Source organism: Capra hircus, chromosome 16 (assembly GCF_001704415.2).
Source record: "Capra hircus breed San Clemente chromosome 16, ASM170441v1, whole genome shotgun sequence".
NCBI classification, from domain to species: domain Eukaryota; kingdom Metazoa; phylum Chordata; class Mammalia; order Artiodactyla; family Bovidae; genus Capra; species Capra hircus.
In genome coordinates, this window is record NC_030823.1 from 74,197,677 (window position 1) to 74,211,897 (window position 14,221).

Sequence of the window (14,221 nt, forward strand, 5' to 3'; positions counted from 1 at the left end):
CACGTCCTCCCTAATTTTTCAATTCTACTTCTGTTAAGTTAACCTAAACACGTTTACCCAAGTGCACAAGAATGTTGCATAGGCATGTTCACTGCGCCTTTCTATATAGTGGAAATCCTAGAAGTTAACTACTAATAAACCATAAAAATAACGTGCTCAGAATAAACATATGGTTCTTTAAAAAATACCATCCATATAGTTTCCTATTGCATAACTTGTGTCCTTCCCCAGTTAGTATTTTGCCTACAGTTTTTCATATTTGCATAATCAGATCTACTTGACCACCATTATATGTTGCTAATGATCTTTACTTTGCCAACTAAGGTCCGTCTAGTCAAGGCTATGGTTTTTCCAGTGGTCATGTATGGATGTGAGAGTTGGACTGTGAAGAAGGCTGAGTGCCGAAGAATTGATGCGTTGGAACTGTGGTGTTGGAGAAGACTCTTGAGAGTCCCTTGGACTGCAAGGAGATCCAACCAGTCCATTCTAAAGGAGATCAGCCTTGGGATTTCTTTGGAAGGAATAATGCTAAAGCTGAAACTCCAGTACTTTGGCCACCTCATGCGAAGAGTTGACTCACTGGAAAAGACTTTGATGCTGGGAGGGATTGGGGGCAGGAGGAGAAGGGGACGACAGAGGATGAGATGGCTGGATGGCATCACTGACTCGATGGACGTGAGTCTGAGTGAACTCTGGGAGTTGGTGATGGACAGGGAGGCCTGGCATGCTTCGATTCATGGGGTCGCAAAGAGTTGGACGCGACTGAGCTGAACTAAATGATCTTTTTCATACTAACTGATGACAGAAAATGATTAACAGTCTCATGAGGAATTTTGATTTTTGATATTTTAAAATAATCTCCATAGTTTTATCTTCACTGTACATCTGTCCTCAGAATTCTTCTTTCAAACACTAAACTATCAGTGCTTTATAAATCCTTCATGAAATGCTTATGTCAACTCTTTAAAAGTCTGCCCAGACTGATACTCTTTCCACCCTTCCTCTGGTCTCTAGCTTCTGCTGCAACTAAATACAAGCCAGAGATAGCAGCCCTGAACTTAGGAAAACAATTCCTTCCAACATCGCAAAATATGCATTCAAGTCTCAGGCAGAGGAGCTGATCAGCAGTCCCTGCTAGAATTCCTCCATTTCATTCCAATAAACAAGGGCTTTTTCTGCCTTTTAGTTGTTATACCACTTACTTTTTGTTGCCAACTCCCTCTTCCTCCTCAAAAAACAAAAACAAAAACATCCAAAACAAACAAAAACCGCTCAGTAAAGAGGAAAACAATAATTGTTAGGAGTTGGGGGAGTGACGGAAGTGGTAGAAATACTAGTCTCATTCTAGAGACAATAGTAATCTCCCAGTTTATAAAAAAGAACCAAGCTGGTCAGCCTGGGAAAGGAAACAGTCCTGGACCCAGAAGACATCCTGTGCAGGTGTCAAGAGATCACTTTTAAAATGAATAAATCATCCATGTTGATGACACAGAATACACGCTAAGAAACAGAACCTGTGGACCTCCTCTACACTAATATTAATCTGAGTGTAACTGGTACAAGCTGCCTTTTAAGAACTTTCTAGATACCAGGGGCTATGCTAAGTGCTTTAAATGAATCCCACTTTAAATTTACTATCACTAAGTAAGGAAGCCAAAGAATTGATGCTTTTGAACTGTGGTGTTGGAGAAGGGCTCTTGAAAGTCCTTGGACTGCAAGGAGATCCAAGCAGTCCATCCTAAAGGAGATTAGTCCTGGGTGTTCATTGGAAGGATTGATGCTAAAGCTGAAATTCCAACACTTTGGCCATCTCATGCAAAGAGCTGACTCACTGGAAAAGACCCTGATGCTGGGAGGGATTGGGGGCAGGAGGAGTAGGGGATGACAGAGGATGAGATGGCTGGATGGCATCACCGCCTCGATGGACACGAGTTTGAGTAAACTCCGGGAGTTGGTGATGGACAGGGAGGCCTGGCGTGCTGCAGTCCATGGGGTCGCAAAGAGTCGGACACGACTGAGCAACTGAACTGAACTGAAGGAAGGAAGGTGTGAAATCATTTTACAGATAAGTAAACATATTTAAAGTTTACTTAACTTGCTATCTGCTTATATCTGCAGACTGCACATAATTTTAGAATCACTCAATCTAAGAACTAAAAAGGCTGTGAATATTTCATTACTAAAACTGATAAATGAGTATAAATCATCGGAATTTAAAAGATTTTGGAAAAAAAATCACAAGAAACGTAAAGGATTTTGAAATATATAAGCAGGAAGTTACTAAACCTGAGGCACTGGGCATTGTTTGTTGGGTGCTGCGAGTCGACACTGGAAAACAGAATAAAAAAAAATGCAGATAGGGTCAAACATCTGGGAGTTACTGCTGGCATTTTCACCAGGAATTTAAAAGAGTTTTGAAAAAATATATGTAGGAAGTTACTGAACCTGAGACACTGGGAACTGGAGGGTGGGTGCTGGGAATTGGAGGGTGGGTGCTGGGAGGAATCGACACTAGAAAACAAAATAATGGAGACTGAGTCAAAAACTCGGGCATTAATACTGTCTTTCCATTCACATGGATTATGCCTTTCATTCTTGACTTATTTAGGTAAAACTCCCTACACTTCAATTTACCCTGCAAAATGACTGCTCTCCATTTTTACATTTAAGAATGCCTAGCAAGAGAAATTTATATACCTGTGTTATGTACATGAAATGCTAAGACCCTACAAAGACAGAAAATTGCTGCAGCAGATTTCTTGTGAATTTGAAGTCATACAACTATCATAGAAATGAATACAACAACAGGTAAATACGAACATTGTTTCTCTTCAGTTTTTCTTGCATTCTTGATGTTTAATGTGAAAGAAATAAAGAACAAAAGCAAAAGGAAGACAGTGTTTTTACCTTTAATGCACTTTGGTAGCTCAGGCTCCCAAGTACTGTTCTCACCACAGACAACTATACTGTCGCCATGAAGGTTAAAACCGTCATTGCATTTAAATACAACCGTCGCTTTGTAGTAATGTTTTGGTCCAAATCCTGAGACTATCATTCCATTTTCAACGGCTGGATATTCACATTTGACCACTGAAAAGTCGAGAAATTCCAGAGTTAATGGAAAGCCGCTTCCACACGGGACCAGAAAAACTAGTGTGAAGTAATTCCAGGGGGAAGAAACAGGAAAGAAATGAAAAGATACTAATTGGGGGAAAAAAAGAAAAAAGAACCCAAACCCCTGTGCATCTGGATTCCAGGTAAAGAGATCTAGAGAAATCTAGCAGTGTTTTGTTTTTTTTTAAACACCTAGAACAGACTGCCATACTTCTTTTCCTTCTCTACATTTTCCTTCCATTCCTGACAAGTTTTGAGAGCAGTCTAACTACCAGATACAAACTCAGGGTAAGGTCAAAAGCAATTTTCTTCAGTGTGAGGATTTTTTTAAGATCATTCTGACACTAATTACATACCTTGCTCTTTTAGAAAAGTAGCAAAAGCTTTTCTGACAAGGTAACCTTTGAGCTCAAGTTTAATTTGCAAAGAAGCTAGCCATGCCTAGATACGAAAAAGAAAGCTTTCAGGAGGCAACAGCATACAGAAGCTAGGACGTTCAAGAAATAAAGGTCTGTGGAGTTAGGGCAGTGTTTTCCAAACATTCTGGGCTGCAACCAGAGATCAAGAAGCACGTTTTATGCTGTCAACCAGTATATAAACCAACAGGCCTGAGATAATCTTAGGAGTACTACTCAGCCTTCACACCAATGTGCTGTGGTATGTCTCATTCTACTCCACTCATAAAAAGTACTCATCCTGACTCTCTTAGATGACTTTAGTATCCATTAATGGGTTTGGCAGAACTGGGAGGGAAAAAAAAAAATCAAGAAAACACGTGCCTGAGTAGTGAGTTCAAGAGAACATCTTATGAGATTAAATCTGAATGACAGATAAGAGGCAGATAATATACAGCCTTTTAAACCAAAAGAGTGCTCTTTCTCCCTTTCTTTGGGTCTGAATTTCCGTCAGGTATCATTTCTCTTCAGCCAGAACAACTTCCTTATCAATTCTTATAATCCAGGTTGCTAAAGTCGCTCAGCTGAGTCCGACTCCTGATGACCCCATGGGCTATACAGTCCACGGAATTCTCCAGGCCAGAATCCTGGAGTGAGCAGCCTTTCCCTCCTCCAGGTAATCCAGGTTGACTGATGACAAATTCTTCACACAGCTTTCTACATTAAGTGTTGTTTTTTTGGATTCTGTTTTTCTTCCAGCATATTAGCAGAAATTGTCTTTTAGTTTCAATAGTCCATAAAGTCAGCTGCCACTCTCACCTTGGGGTGAGGAGAAAAAGGAGACAAGGGTTCCCGTCTGTTTCTCCCTCTCACTGGCTGCTGCTGCTTTTGTTTCCAGGAGCTCTAACATGCTGTGCTTAGCTTAATTGGGGGTTTCTCGGTAAATTTTTAAAATTTATTCTGCTAAGGGCAGTGAATTTCCCAGATATGTGGGGTTGTTGTTTGGGATCAAATTTACATAATTTTCAGCCAGTATTTCTGAAATGATTTCCTGTGTTGTTCTCTCTTCTGAAACCCCAATTAGACGTATGTTCAACTGTTTGCTTTTTCTCCCAAAGGTTTCTGTCTCTGTCTCTTGTTTTAATCTTTCTTTTCAAACCATGCTAGGTATCTATTGCCCTGTCTTCAGGTTCCCTGATTTTTTTTTACTGTTGGGCCAATATGCTCCTAATTGCACCTAATGATTTTCTTATCAGTTAGGTTTAGTAGATACAAAGTGCATACAGTAAATCTCACCCTTTTCTAAGGTGTACAAGTGTGTTAGTTTTCATAAATCAAAATAATCATGTAATTACCAACACAATAACAAAAATTCCATTATCTCCAAATACTTCATGTCACTTTGTATCAACCCTCCAGTTCTCAACCACCTTCCCCACCCAGCCAAGCATTCATCTGTTTCCTGCCTGATCCTGCTGCTCTCCCAGAATGTCTTAGTGGAATCACAGCCTGAGTATGGGTATTTTACTTAGTGTAATGCATTGGAGATTCTTTTGTTGCATGATTCAGGAATTCATTTCTTTTTATTGTAGAGTATTATTCCATTGCATGGATACAGATTAGGCTGTTCATCCATTACAAGCTGAAGGACATGTGAGTTAATTCCAGTGTGGAATGATTATGACTAACGCTGCTTTGAATATTCTCATGCAGGTTTCTGTATCAACATACATCTTTTTACTTACATTGCTGAGTTGTATGGTAAGTGTCTATTTAACCTTATAAGGGATTGTCAAATTGTCTTCCATAATATTCATATCACTCTGTATTCTTACCAGCAATGCCTTAAGAGTTCCACCTGCTGTATATTCTTGCCTATTCATTGTATTGTTAGTCTTTAGTTTTGGGTTTTTTTGTTGAGCTATTCTAATAGCTGTTTACTGACATCTCATTGTAGTTTTAAATTCCATTCTGTAGTTTACTATGACACTGAGCAACTTTCCAAGTATTTGGGGATCCATATATTTTCTTTGGTGCAATAGGTCTATTCATGTTGCCCTTTTAAAAAAAACTGGGTTGTTTTCTGATTGTGTCAGACTTTTTTTTGGGGGGGGGGGGGAGGCTCCAAAATCACTGCAGATGGTGACTGCAGCCATGAAGTTAAAAGACGCTTACTCCTTGGAAGAAAAGTTATGAGCAACCTAGACAGCATATTCAAAAGCAGAGACATTACTTTGCCGACTAAGGTCCGTCTAGTCAAGGCTATGGTTTTTCCAGTAGTCATGTATGGATGTGAGAGTTGGACTGTGAAGAAGGCTGAGTGCCGAAGAATTGATGCGTTGGAACTGTGGTGTTGGAGAAGACTCTTGAGAGTCCCTTGGACTGCAAGGACATCCAACCAGTCCATTCTAAAGGAGATCAACCCAGGGATTTCTTTGGAAGGAATGATGCTAAAGCTGAAACTCCAGTACTCTGGCCATCTCATGCGAAGAGTTGCCTCATTGGAAAAGACTCTGATGCTGGGAGGGATTGGGGGCAGGAGGAGAAGGGGACGACAGAGGATGAGGTGGCTGGATGGCATCACTGACTCGATGGACACGCGTCTGAGTGAACTCCGGGAGTTGGTGATAGACAGGGAGGCCTGGTATGCTGCAATTCATGGGGCCGCAAAGAGTCAGACACGACTGAGTGACTGAACTGAACTGAACTGATATATTGTAGATACAAGCCCCTTAACAGATATGTACTTTGCAAATGTTTCCTCCCAATGTATGGCTCATTTCATTCCTTGTTTTAATAGTGTGTTTGAAGCAGAAGTCCAGTTTTGATAAGTCCAGTATATTAACATTTCTTCTTTAAAGAATCATGGTTGTAGAATTGTATGTAAGAGTTGTATTTGTGCCTTTGACTAAGGGACAAAGATTTCCTATGTGCTAAAGCAAAAATCTTTCGGTTTTAGATTTCACATTTAAGTTTTTGGTTCACTGTGAGTAAATCTTTGCAAATGGTGCTAACACAGTGTTGAGGGTTTGTTTTGTTTTTTGAATGGTTGTATTTCTGGACACTGCTTGCTGTTCCATGCTCTACACGGCCGTCCTTTCACCAGTACTGCACTGTCTTGATTCTGGTCCTCACGGGAGTGTTTATCAGAAGACTTGACAGCAGGTAGAATGAGATGACTTTTTCTTCCAAATTTCTATTGACAATTCTAGTTGTTTTATTTTTCTAAATAAATTTTACAATCTTTTTGTCAAGTTCTACTGGGATTTTATGGGACTGTCCTGAATTTATAGATCAATCATAGAGAATCGACATCCTTATTATATTGCATTTTCTAACCCATAATCACTGAATTTTCTCTATTTGTTAAAGTCTTGTTTAATTTCTTAGGTTTAGTTATTCTTACCATTTAAATATTTCACATTGTTACTAGATTTACACACAAGTATTTTGGGTTTTCAAGTTGGTGTAAATAGTACTTGAAAATTTTCCATTTCTATTGGTGTTTTACTAGCATATGGATGTACGGTTATCTATGTGCTGATCCTGCTAAAACTTCAGTCTTTCAAGTTCTCCAGAAAAACAATCTTGTTGTAACTGAATAAAGTCTATGTTATTCCTTACTCTTCAATATGTATGGCCTGTTCTACTATCTAAGAACTCCAAATACAAGGTTAAGTAATGTTTTAACAGAAGACATTTTTGTCTTGTTCCTACCTTAGATAAACATAACCATCTTTTACTATTAATTATAATATTAGGTGGGGAATTTTTACAGCTGCCTTTTGTCAGCTTCAGGCAGTTCCCTTATATTCCTCATTTGCTGCTTTATAATGAAAAGATGATGAATTTTGTCATATGTTTTTTCTCTGCGTCTATTAAGGTGATTGGTTTTTTTTTCCTTCAAAGTTTCTTGATATGGTAAATTATACTGATTTTAAAATTTGAATCATTCACGCGTTCACAGAATAAACTTCACTTGATTATGATGTACTCTTTGTTTTTTGTAAGAAAGGATTTGATATACTAATATTTTGTTTAAAAGTTTCAGTTCTATGCCCACTTTAATACTGTATAACACTTTTCTTGCAGTGTTTCTGTCTGGTTTTGGTATCAGAGCAACACTGTTCTCATGAAATAAATTAAGAATTCCCATCTCTTTAATTTTCTTGAAGACTTTGTATAGGGCTGCTACTATTTATCCCTTAAATGTTTGGTATAATAATACCCTAGTGAAGACACGGGGCCTGCACTACACTTCATGAGGTTTTGGAAAAATATTTATTGAATATAGTTGACCTGCTATCTTGTTAGTTTCAGGTGTACAGCATAGTGATTTTTTTTGTTCACTTGCTTTTTTTCCAGATTATATTCCTTACAGATTATTACAAGACACTGGATATAATTCCCTGTGCGTGCATGCTCAGTTGCTCAGCCACGTCTGACTCTTTGTACCCCATGGACTGTAGCCCACCAGTGTCCTTTTCCCATGGGATTATTACAGGCAAGCATACTGGAGTAGACTGCCATTTCCTCCCTTCAGGGGATCTTCCCAACCCATGTCTCCTGTGTCTCCAGCACTGGCAGACGGATTCTTTACCACTGAGCCACCAGGGAAACTCCAGATAATTCCCTGTACTATATGGTAAAACACTTGACGCTTATTTCAGGTGTAGTGGTTTGTATCTATTAATCCTATACTCCTAATGTGTTGTCCCTACCTAATCCCTTTGGTAACTATACACTTATCTACTTCATCTGAGTCTGTTTTTGTTTTGTATGTAGCATCACTCATATTTTTTTTATTCCACATTCAAGTGATATCATATAGTATTTGTCTTTCTGTATCTGACCTAATTCACTAAGGACAATATTCTCTAAGTCCATCCATGTTGCTAAATACTTGTTGCTTATTTATTTCAGGTGTAGCAGTTTGTATCTGTTAATTATCCCGTGCTTCTAACTCACTGCCCCCTCCTCTCTTCTCACTGGTAACTATAAGTCTGTCTTCTACATCTGAGTCTGTTTTTATTTTACATGTAGAATCATTTGTATTATTTTTTTGCTTTCACATTCAAGTGATATCATATAATATTTGTGTGTGTGTTTTATCTCACTTATTTCACTGAGTATAATATTCTCTAAGTCCATCCATGTTGCTGAAATGTATTTTATTCTTTTTTTAAAACCAAGTGATATGCCAATATACACACACAAAAACACAAAACATTTTAATCCAATCACCTGCTGATGGGCACTTGAGTTATTTGTCTTGGCTTTCTGAAACAGTGATGTTACGAACACTGGGGTAATTGCACCTTTTTGAATTAGAGACTGTTTTACTCAGGAGTGAGTCTGCAGATCATAGTTCTATTCTTAGTTTTTTAAGGAACCTCCAGACTGCTTTCTTTACTAGCTGTACCACTTTACAATCCCACCAACAGTTTAGGAGGGTTCCCTTTTCTCCACACCCCCTATAACATTTATTATTTACAGACTTTTTGATGATAGCTACTCTGAAGACTGGTGACACTTCATTGTGTTTTTGATTTGCATTTCTCTAATCTATGATGCTGAGCATCTTTTCAAGTACTTGTAGGCCATCCGTACGTCTCTTTGGGAGAAATGTTGATTCAGGTCTGCCCATTTTTTAACTGAGTCGTTTTTTCAATACTGACTTACATGAGGTGTTTGTCCTTTCTGGATATTAACCTCTTGTCATTTGCATCATTTGCAAATATTTTCTCTCATTCCATAGGTTGTCTTTTGGTTTTGTTGATTGTTTCCCATGCTGTGTTAAAGCTTTTAAATTTGATTGTGTGCCATTTATTCCCCCTCTTCCTTTTTTTTTTTTTTTTTTGCCTTGGCAAACTGACTTAAAGAAAATATTGCTACAATTCTGTCTGAGAGTTTTATGGTGTCCTGTTTTACCCTTAGGTGGTTACACCATTTGAGTTTGTTTTGTATCTGCAATTTATTTTTGTATACGGTTCTATCTCATTTCATTGTATTATATGTAGCTGTCCAGCTTCTGAAGCACCACTTGTTGAAGAGACTGTCTTTTCTCCATTGTATATTCTTGCCTTCTTTGTCATAGGTTAACTGATCATAGGTGTATGGATTTATTTCTGGGCTCTCTATTCTGTTCATTGATCTATAGTTTTTGTGCCAAGTATCACACTGCTTTGATTATTGTAGCTTTGCAGTACAACCTGAAGTTAAGGAAAGGATATACCTAGAGCTTTGTTCCTTTCTCTCAGGATTGCTTTGGCAATTCTGGATCTTTTCCATATAAATTTTAGGATTATTTGTTCCAGTTCTATGAAAAACGTTATAGGTATTTTGAAAGCAATTGCATTAAATCTGTAGATTGCTTTGGGTAATATGGTCATTTTAGCAATATTAATTCTTCCAACCCAAGATCCAACAACATAGTATATTTCTCCATTTCTTTAAAAATTGTTCAGATTCCTTTACTGATATTTTACAGTTTTCAGTATATAGGTCTTCCACTTTCTTGGTTAAGTCAATTTTAGGTGCTTTTTATTTATTGTGGATACAATTTTAAATGGAATTCTTTTCTTTTTTTTTAACTTGGTGTGGCATTTCATTATTTGGGTAAAGAAACACAACAGATTTCTCCATGTTCATCTTGTATCCTCCTACCTTGCTGAATTCATATATTAAGTTCTTCCAGTAGCTTTTATGACCAACCTAGACAGCGTATGAAAAAGCAGACATTATTGCCGACAAAGGTCCATCTAGTCAAAGTTACAGTTTTTCCAGCAGTCATGTATGGATGTGAGAGTTGGACTATAAAGAAAGCTGAGTGCTGAAGAATTGATGCTTTTGAACTGTGGTATTGGAGAAGACTCTTGAGAGTACTGTGGACTGCAAAGAGATCAAACCAGTCAATCCTAAAGGAAATCAGTCCTGAATATTCATTGGAAGGACTGATGCTGAAGTTGAAACTCTATACTTTGGCCATCTAATGCAAAGAACTGACTCACTGGAAAAGACCTTGATGCTGGGAAAGATTGAAGGCAGGAGGAGAAGGGGACAACAGAGGATGAGACGGTTGGAAGGCATCACCAACTTGATGGACATGAGCTTGAGCAAGCTCCAAGAGACGGTGATGGACAGGGAAGCCTGGTGTGCTGCAGTCCGTGGGGCTGCGAAGAGTTGGACACAACTGAGCGACTGAACTGGAGCTTTTATGAAGACTTTAGCATTCTCTATATAGAGTATGATGTCATTTGTAAATAGTGACAGTTTTACTTATTCCTTCCTATTTTGGATAAATTTATTTCTTTTTCTTTTCTGACTGCTGTGGCTAGGACCTCCAATACTATGCTGAATAGAAATGGTGAGTGGGCATCCTTGTCTTGTTACTGAATTTTAGGAAGGCTTTCAGCTTTTCACCTTTGAGTATTATATTGTCTGTGGGCTTGTTGTAAATAACCTTTATTATGTTGAGATATGTTCCTGCTGTACTCAACTTGATGAGTTTTTATCATGAATGGACTTTTGACTCATTTGACAAAATTTCTTTCTGCACAAAGATGGTTCAACATAAGCAAATCAGTCCACGTGATATACCACAATAACAAAAGATAAAGTCTGCATGAGAGAAAGGTTTAACCTGTTATACTTACAGGCATAAAGTTGTTTGTTTTATTCCTTTATTGTCATTTAATTGTCTACAGTATATTTCGTGACATCTTTTTCACTTGTGATACTGATAATCTGTATCTTCTGTTTTCTGTCAAACTGCATATAGGTTCATCAATTCTACTGATCTTCTACAAGAAGCAGGTGTTGATTTCTTGACTGTCTCTATATTATTTCTCTTTTCAATTTCATTGCTTTTTCTCTGTCTTCATTATTTCCTATTTTTGCTTTATTTGCTCTTTTTCAGTTTCTTAATGTGGAAGTTTAGGTTATTGATTTGAGACCTTTCTCATTTTCTCATATAAGTTCTGATATTTTGTGACTTATTTTTACTATGCTTAAAGAAATTCTAATTTCCTTTGTTATTTTGTCTCTGATTTATTAATTTTAAGTGTCTTGCATAATTTTCAAATATTTGGGGATATTCTAGATTATGCTTTGATTTATTTATTCACCCCATTTTTGATCAGATAATGTACTCCAAATGATTTCAGTTCTTTAAGATTTGTAAAAATTTTCTTATTGCCTAGAATATGGTAATAAGAATGGTCTCTCTTCACTTGAGAAAATATTTTGCTATTATTCAGTGGATCCTTTCTTTCAAGAGGAAAAATCCCTCCAGTGTCTCCCTGCTTTTGATCAAGCTCCAGCACCTCAAATCTTTTTAAAAAGATGTTCCCAAGCATTTATCAATCATATTTATGAGACAATTCACATCTCTTACAATTTACACTACCATTCCCTGCAGCCACACTGTTATACTTCTTGTAATACAAGACAACACTTGGGAAAAAGTGTGTTGAATTTTTGACGCTTTCATGGAAAGCAGTCTTAACATGCAAATACACAATAGTTTGCAATGTATCAACTGGAGTGCCAAGAACCTGCCAGGTGAGAGGTTGGAAACTCTCCAACTAGTTTTTATTTGGTTTGACTGATATTAAATCAAATTAGAAACCAACTTGACAGGAGACTCAAGCACATATGACTGTTTTTACATATAGGTAAAACTATTTACAAAGTTTCTACTGTATTTACAAATTAAGAAGGAAATAAATAGAAATATTATTACCTTTACACTGAGGAGGTTGACTACTCCATTCATCATTTCCAACACAAGTAAGCCTGCTCTCTCCAATAAGTGAATATTCATCTGGTCCACTTGAAGGATCACAACTATAAGTTACTACTTCACTGTATTCAAATACGTCCTTGTGGCTATTGGTGTATTTTCCATTTGGAATTTCTTCAGGTGGTTTGCACAAAATCTCTTAAAAAGAAAAAAAAAAAGAGAGAACATGAAAGGCTAAAGGGAAGGGTAAAGGATTAAACAGCATTAGTAAAGTCCTATGAATTGCCCTCAATAAATTCATTACCATATGATTGCTATATGCTAGATGTGAATCCACTATCCATTTAGAAGAAGCTTTTTATGAGAAAATATATTATCTTAAACTCAAGCTATTAATCTACAAATGAATTTCTAGAATAAAACTCATTTTCTTAAAGTCATGAAATATCTACATGAGATACAAACATTTACCTGTAAGGCCAAACTAAGCTTTGTTCTCATCATAAGACATGCTGACAATTTAAAGATATAATATGATCATGATTAAAAACAGAACTCAGTGCTAGTTGAGAAATGCTTCATAATTTGTAAATGTATCTGTTTGCTAAGTCAGTTCTTCACATTAATACCAATTATTACTGTCATTTTCACTTTCATCCTTACAAGTGTATTGTGAAATTTTCCAGAGGCTATAAATAGTGTGATTTTTCAAGTGACTATAGCCTGATGTTTTCCTTAAAGCCAAACATTGAAGAAATTTGCAAAAATGTAAAACAAAACCATTATTTGTTTTAGAATTTTTTTTCATTAAATATGTGTTATATACTAATAGGTACACATTTATTCTTCTTAAAAATGAATTAATAAATAATTATTTTGAAAACTTTTCAGGATTAATTCAATAATAATAGAGTTGACACAGCATAACCCCTAGCATTATATGGGTTATGTCTATACATTGTTGTTATGACAATAGACATAACCCATATAAACAAAAGCTCACTGGTGTCTATGTTAATTTGAAAGTATAAAGGAGTCCTGAGGCCAAAAGTTTGAAAATTGCTGCTCCACATTCCAACAACATACTTACTTTCACATGTTGGAGGATAATCAGTCCAGCCCACATCATTTCCAGAAATGTCACAATGAGAAATACTTGTCCCGATCAAGTAATAACTAAATGAGGAAAGAAAAGTTACTATGTCCTTTAGTAGTTACAAGGTGAACATAATAATGAAAACAATTTTACATGGCTGTTTTTCTGCACTAGAGTAACTGGAGAGAGAAGTTCCTTAAACAAAATATAACAGAAATGCTTACTAAATCTGCAACTTAATCAAATAAAAGTTTCTGCATCTGAATGAATACACATTGGCCCACAGCAAAATGTCTAAATCACTCTGCATTGCTGTCTGGCATCTTGGCCATATCTGGAAATGCATCACACATTCACATCTATGCTTTTGATTACACCTTTCTACTTCATAAGAACTGAGCAGGCAGATAAGGCCCTAGAGCTTGGATTTCGCCCAGCCTAGCTCCCACAGGCTACTTATAAACTGCTCTAGCGGCATGCGCACAGATGCCTGCCTGGGTTCAAGTTCCAGCCCCAAAATCGACTTGTTACCTGGGCTTGGGAAAGTCCATTAAAGCTCACTTCTTCAGTTTCCTCATATATGAAAAGGAAGACAGTACATATCTCATGAGACTGTTTTAAGGATTGTATGAGTTAGCATCTGGCACAGTGAGTACTAGGTAAGTTCTAGTTCTTATTAATAGTCTTTAGAGTATTACTATTCAACATACAGGCATACCTCATTTCACTGCTGTTCAAACTGAAGGTGTGTGGCAATCCTGCACCGGAAAACCTACTTGTGTTCATTTTTCCAACAGTGTTTGCTCACTTCATGTCTCTGTGTCACATTTTGGTAAATCTCACAGATTCCAAACTTTATTACTATTATTATAT

The 14,221-nt window shown here is 37.1% G+C and overlaps 1 protein-coding gene across 11 annotated transcripts in view; it reads right to left on the reverse strand.

Annotated features, from left to right (window-relative positions):
• Positions 1-14,221, reverse strand: part of LOC102169209 (membrane cofactor protein) — a 38,974-nt gene that overhangs the window by 11,983 nt on the left and 12,770 nt on the right. For 6 of the 11 annotated variants that reach the window (XM_018060794.1, XM_018060792.1, XM_018060793.1 and 3 more), the window contains exons 4-8: positions 13,343-13,428; positions 12,253-12,450; positions 2,908-3,090; positions 2,446-2,511; positions 2,287-2,328 (exon numbers count right to left, since the gene is read on the reverse strand). In XM_018060794.1, coding sequence (XP_017916283.1) covers positions 2,287-2,328; positions 2,446-2,511; positions 2,908-3,090; positions 12,253-12,450; positions 13,343-13,428 — 575 coding nt within the window. The remainder of the gene's footprint in view (positions 1-2,286; positions 2,329-2,445; positions 2,512-2,907; positions 3,091-12,252; positions 12,451-13,342; positions 13,429-14,221) is intronic. The other 5 variants (XM_018060799.1, XM_018060800.1, XM_018060801.1 and 2 more) reach the window with 1 other exon arrangement.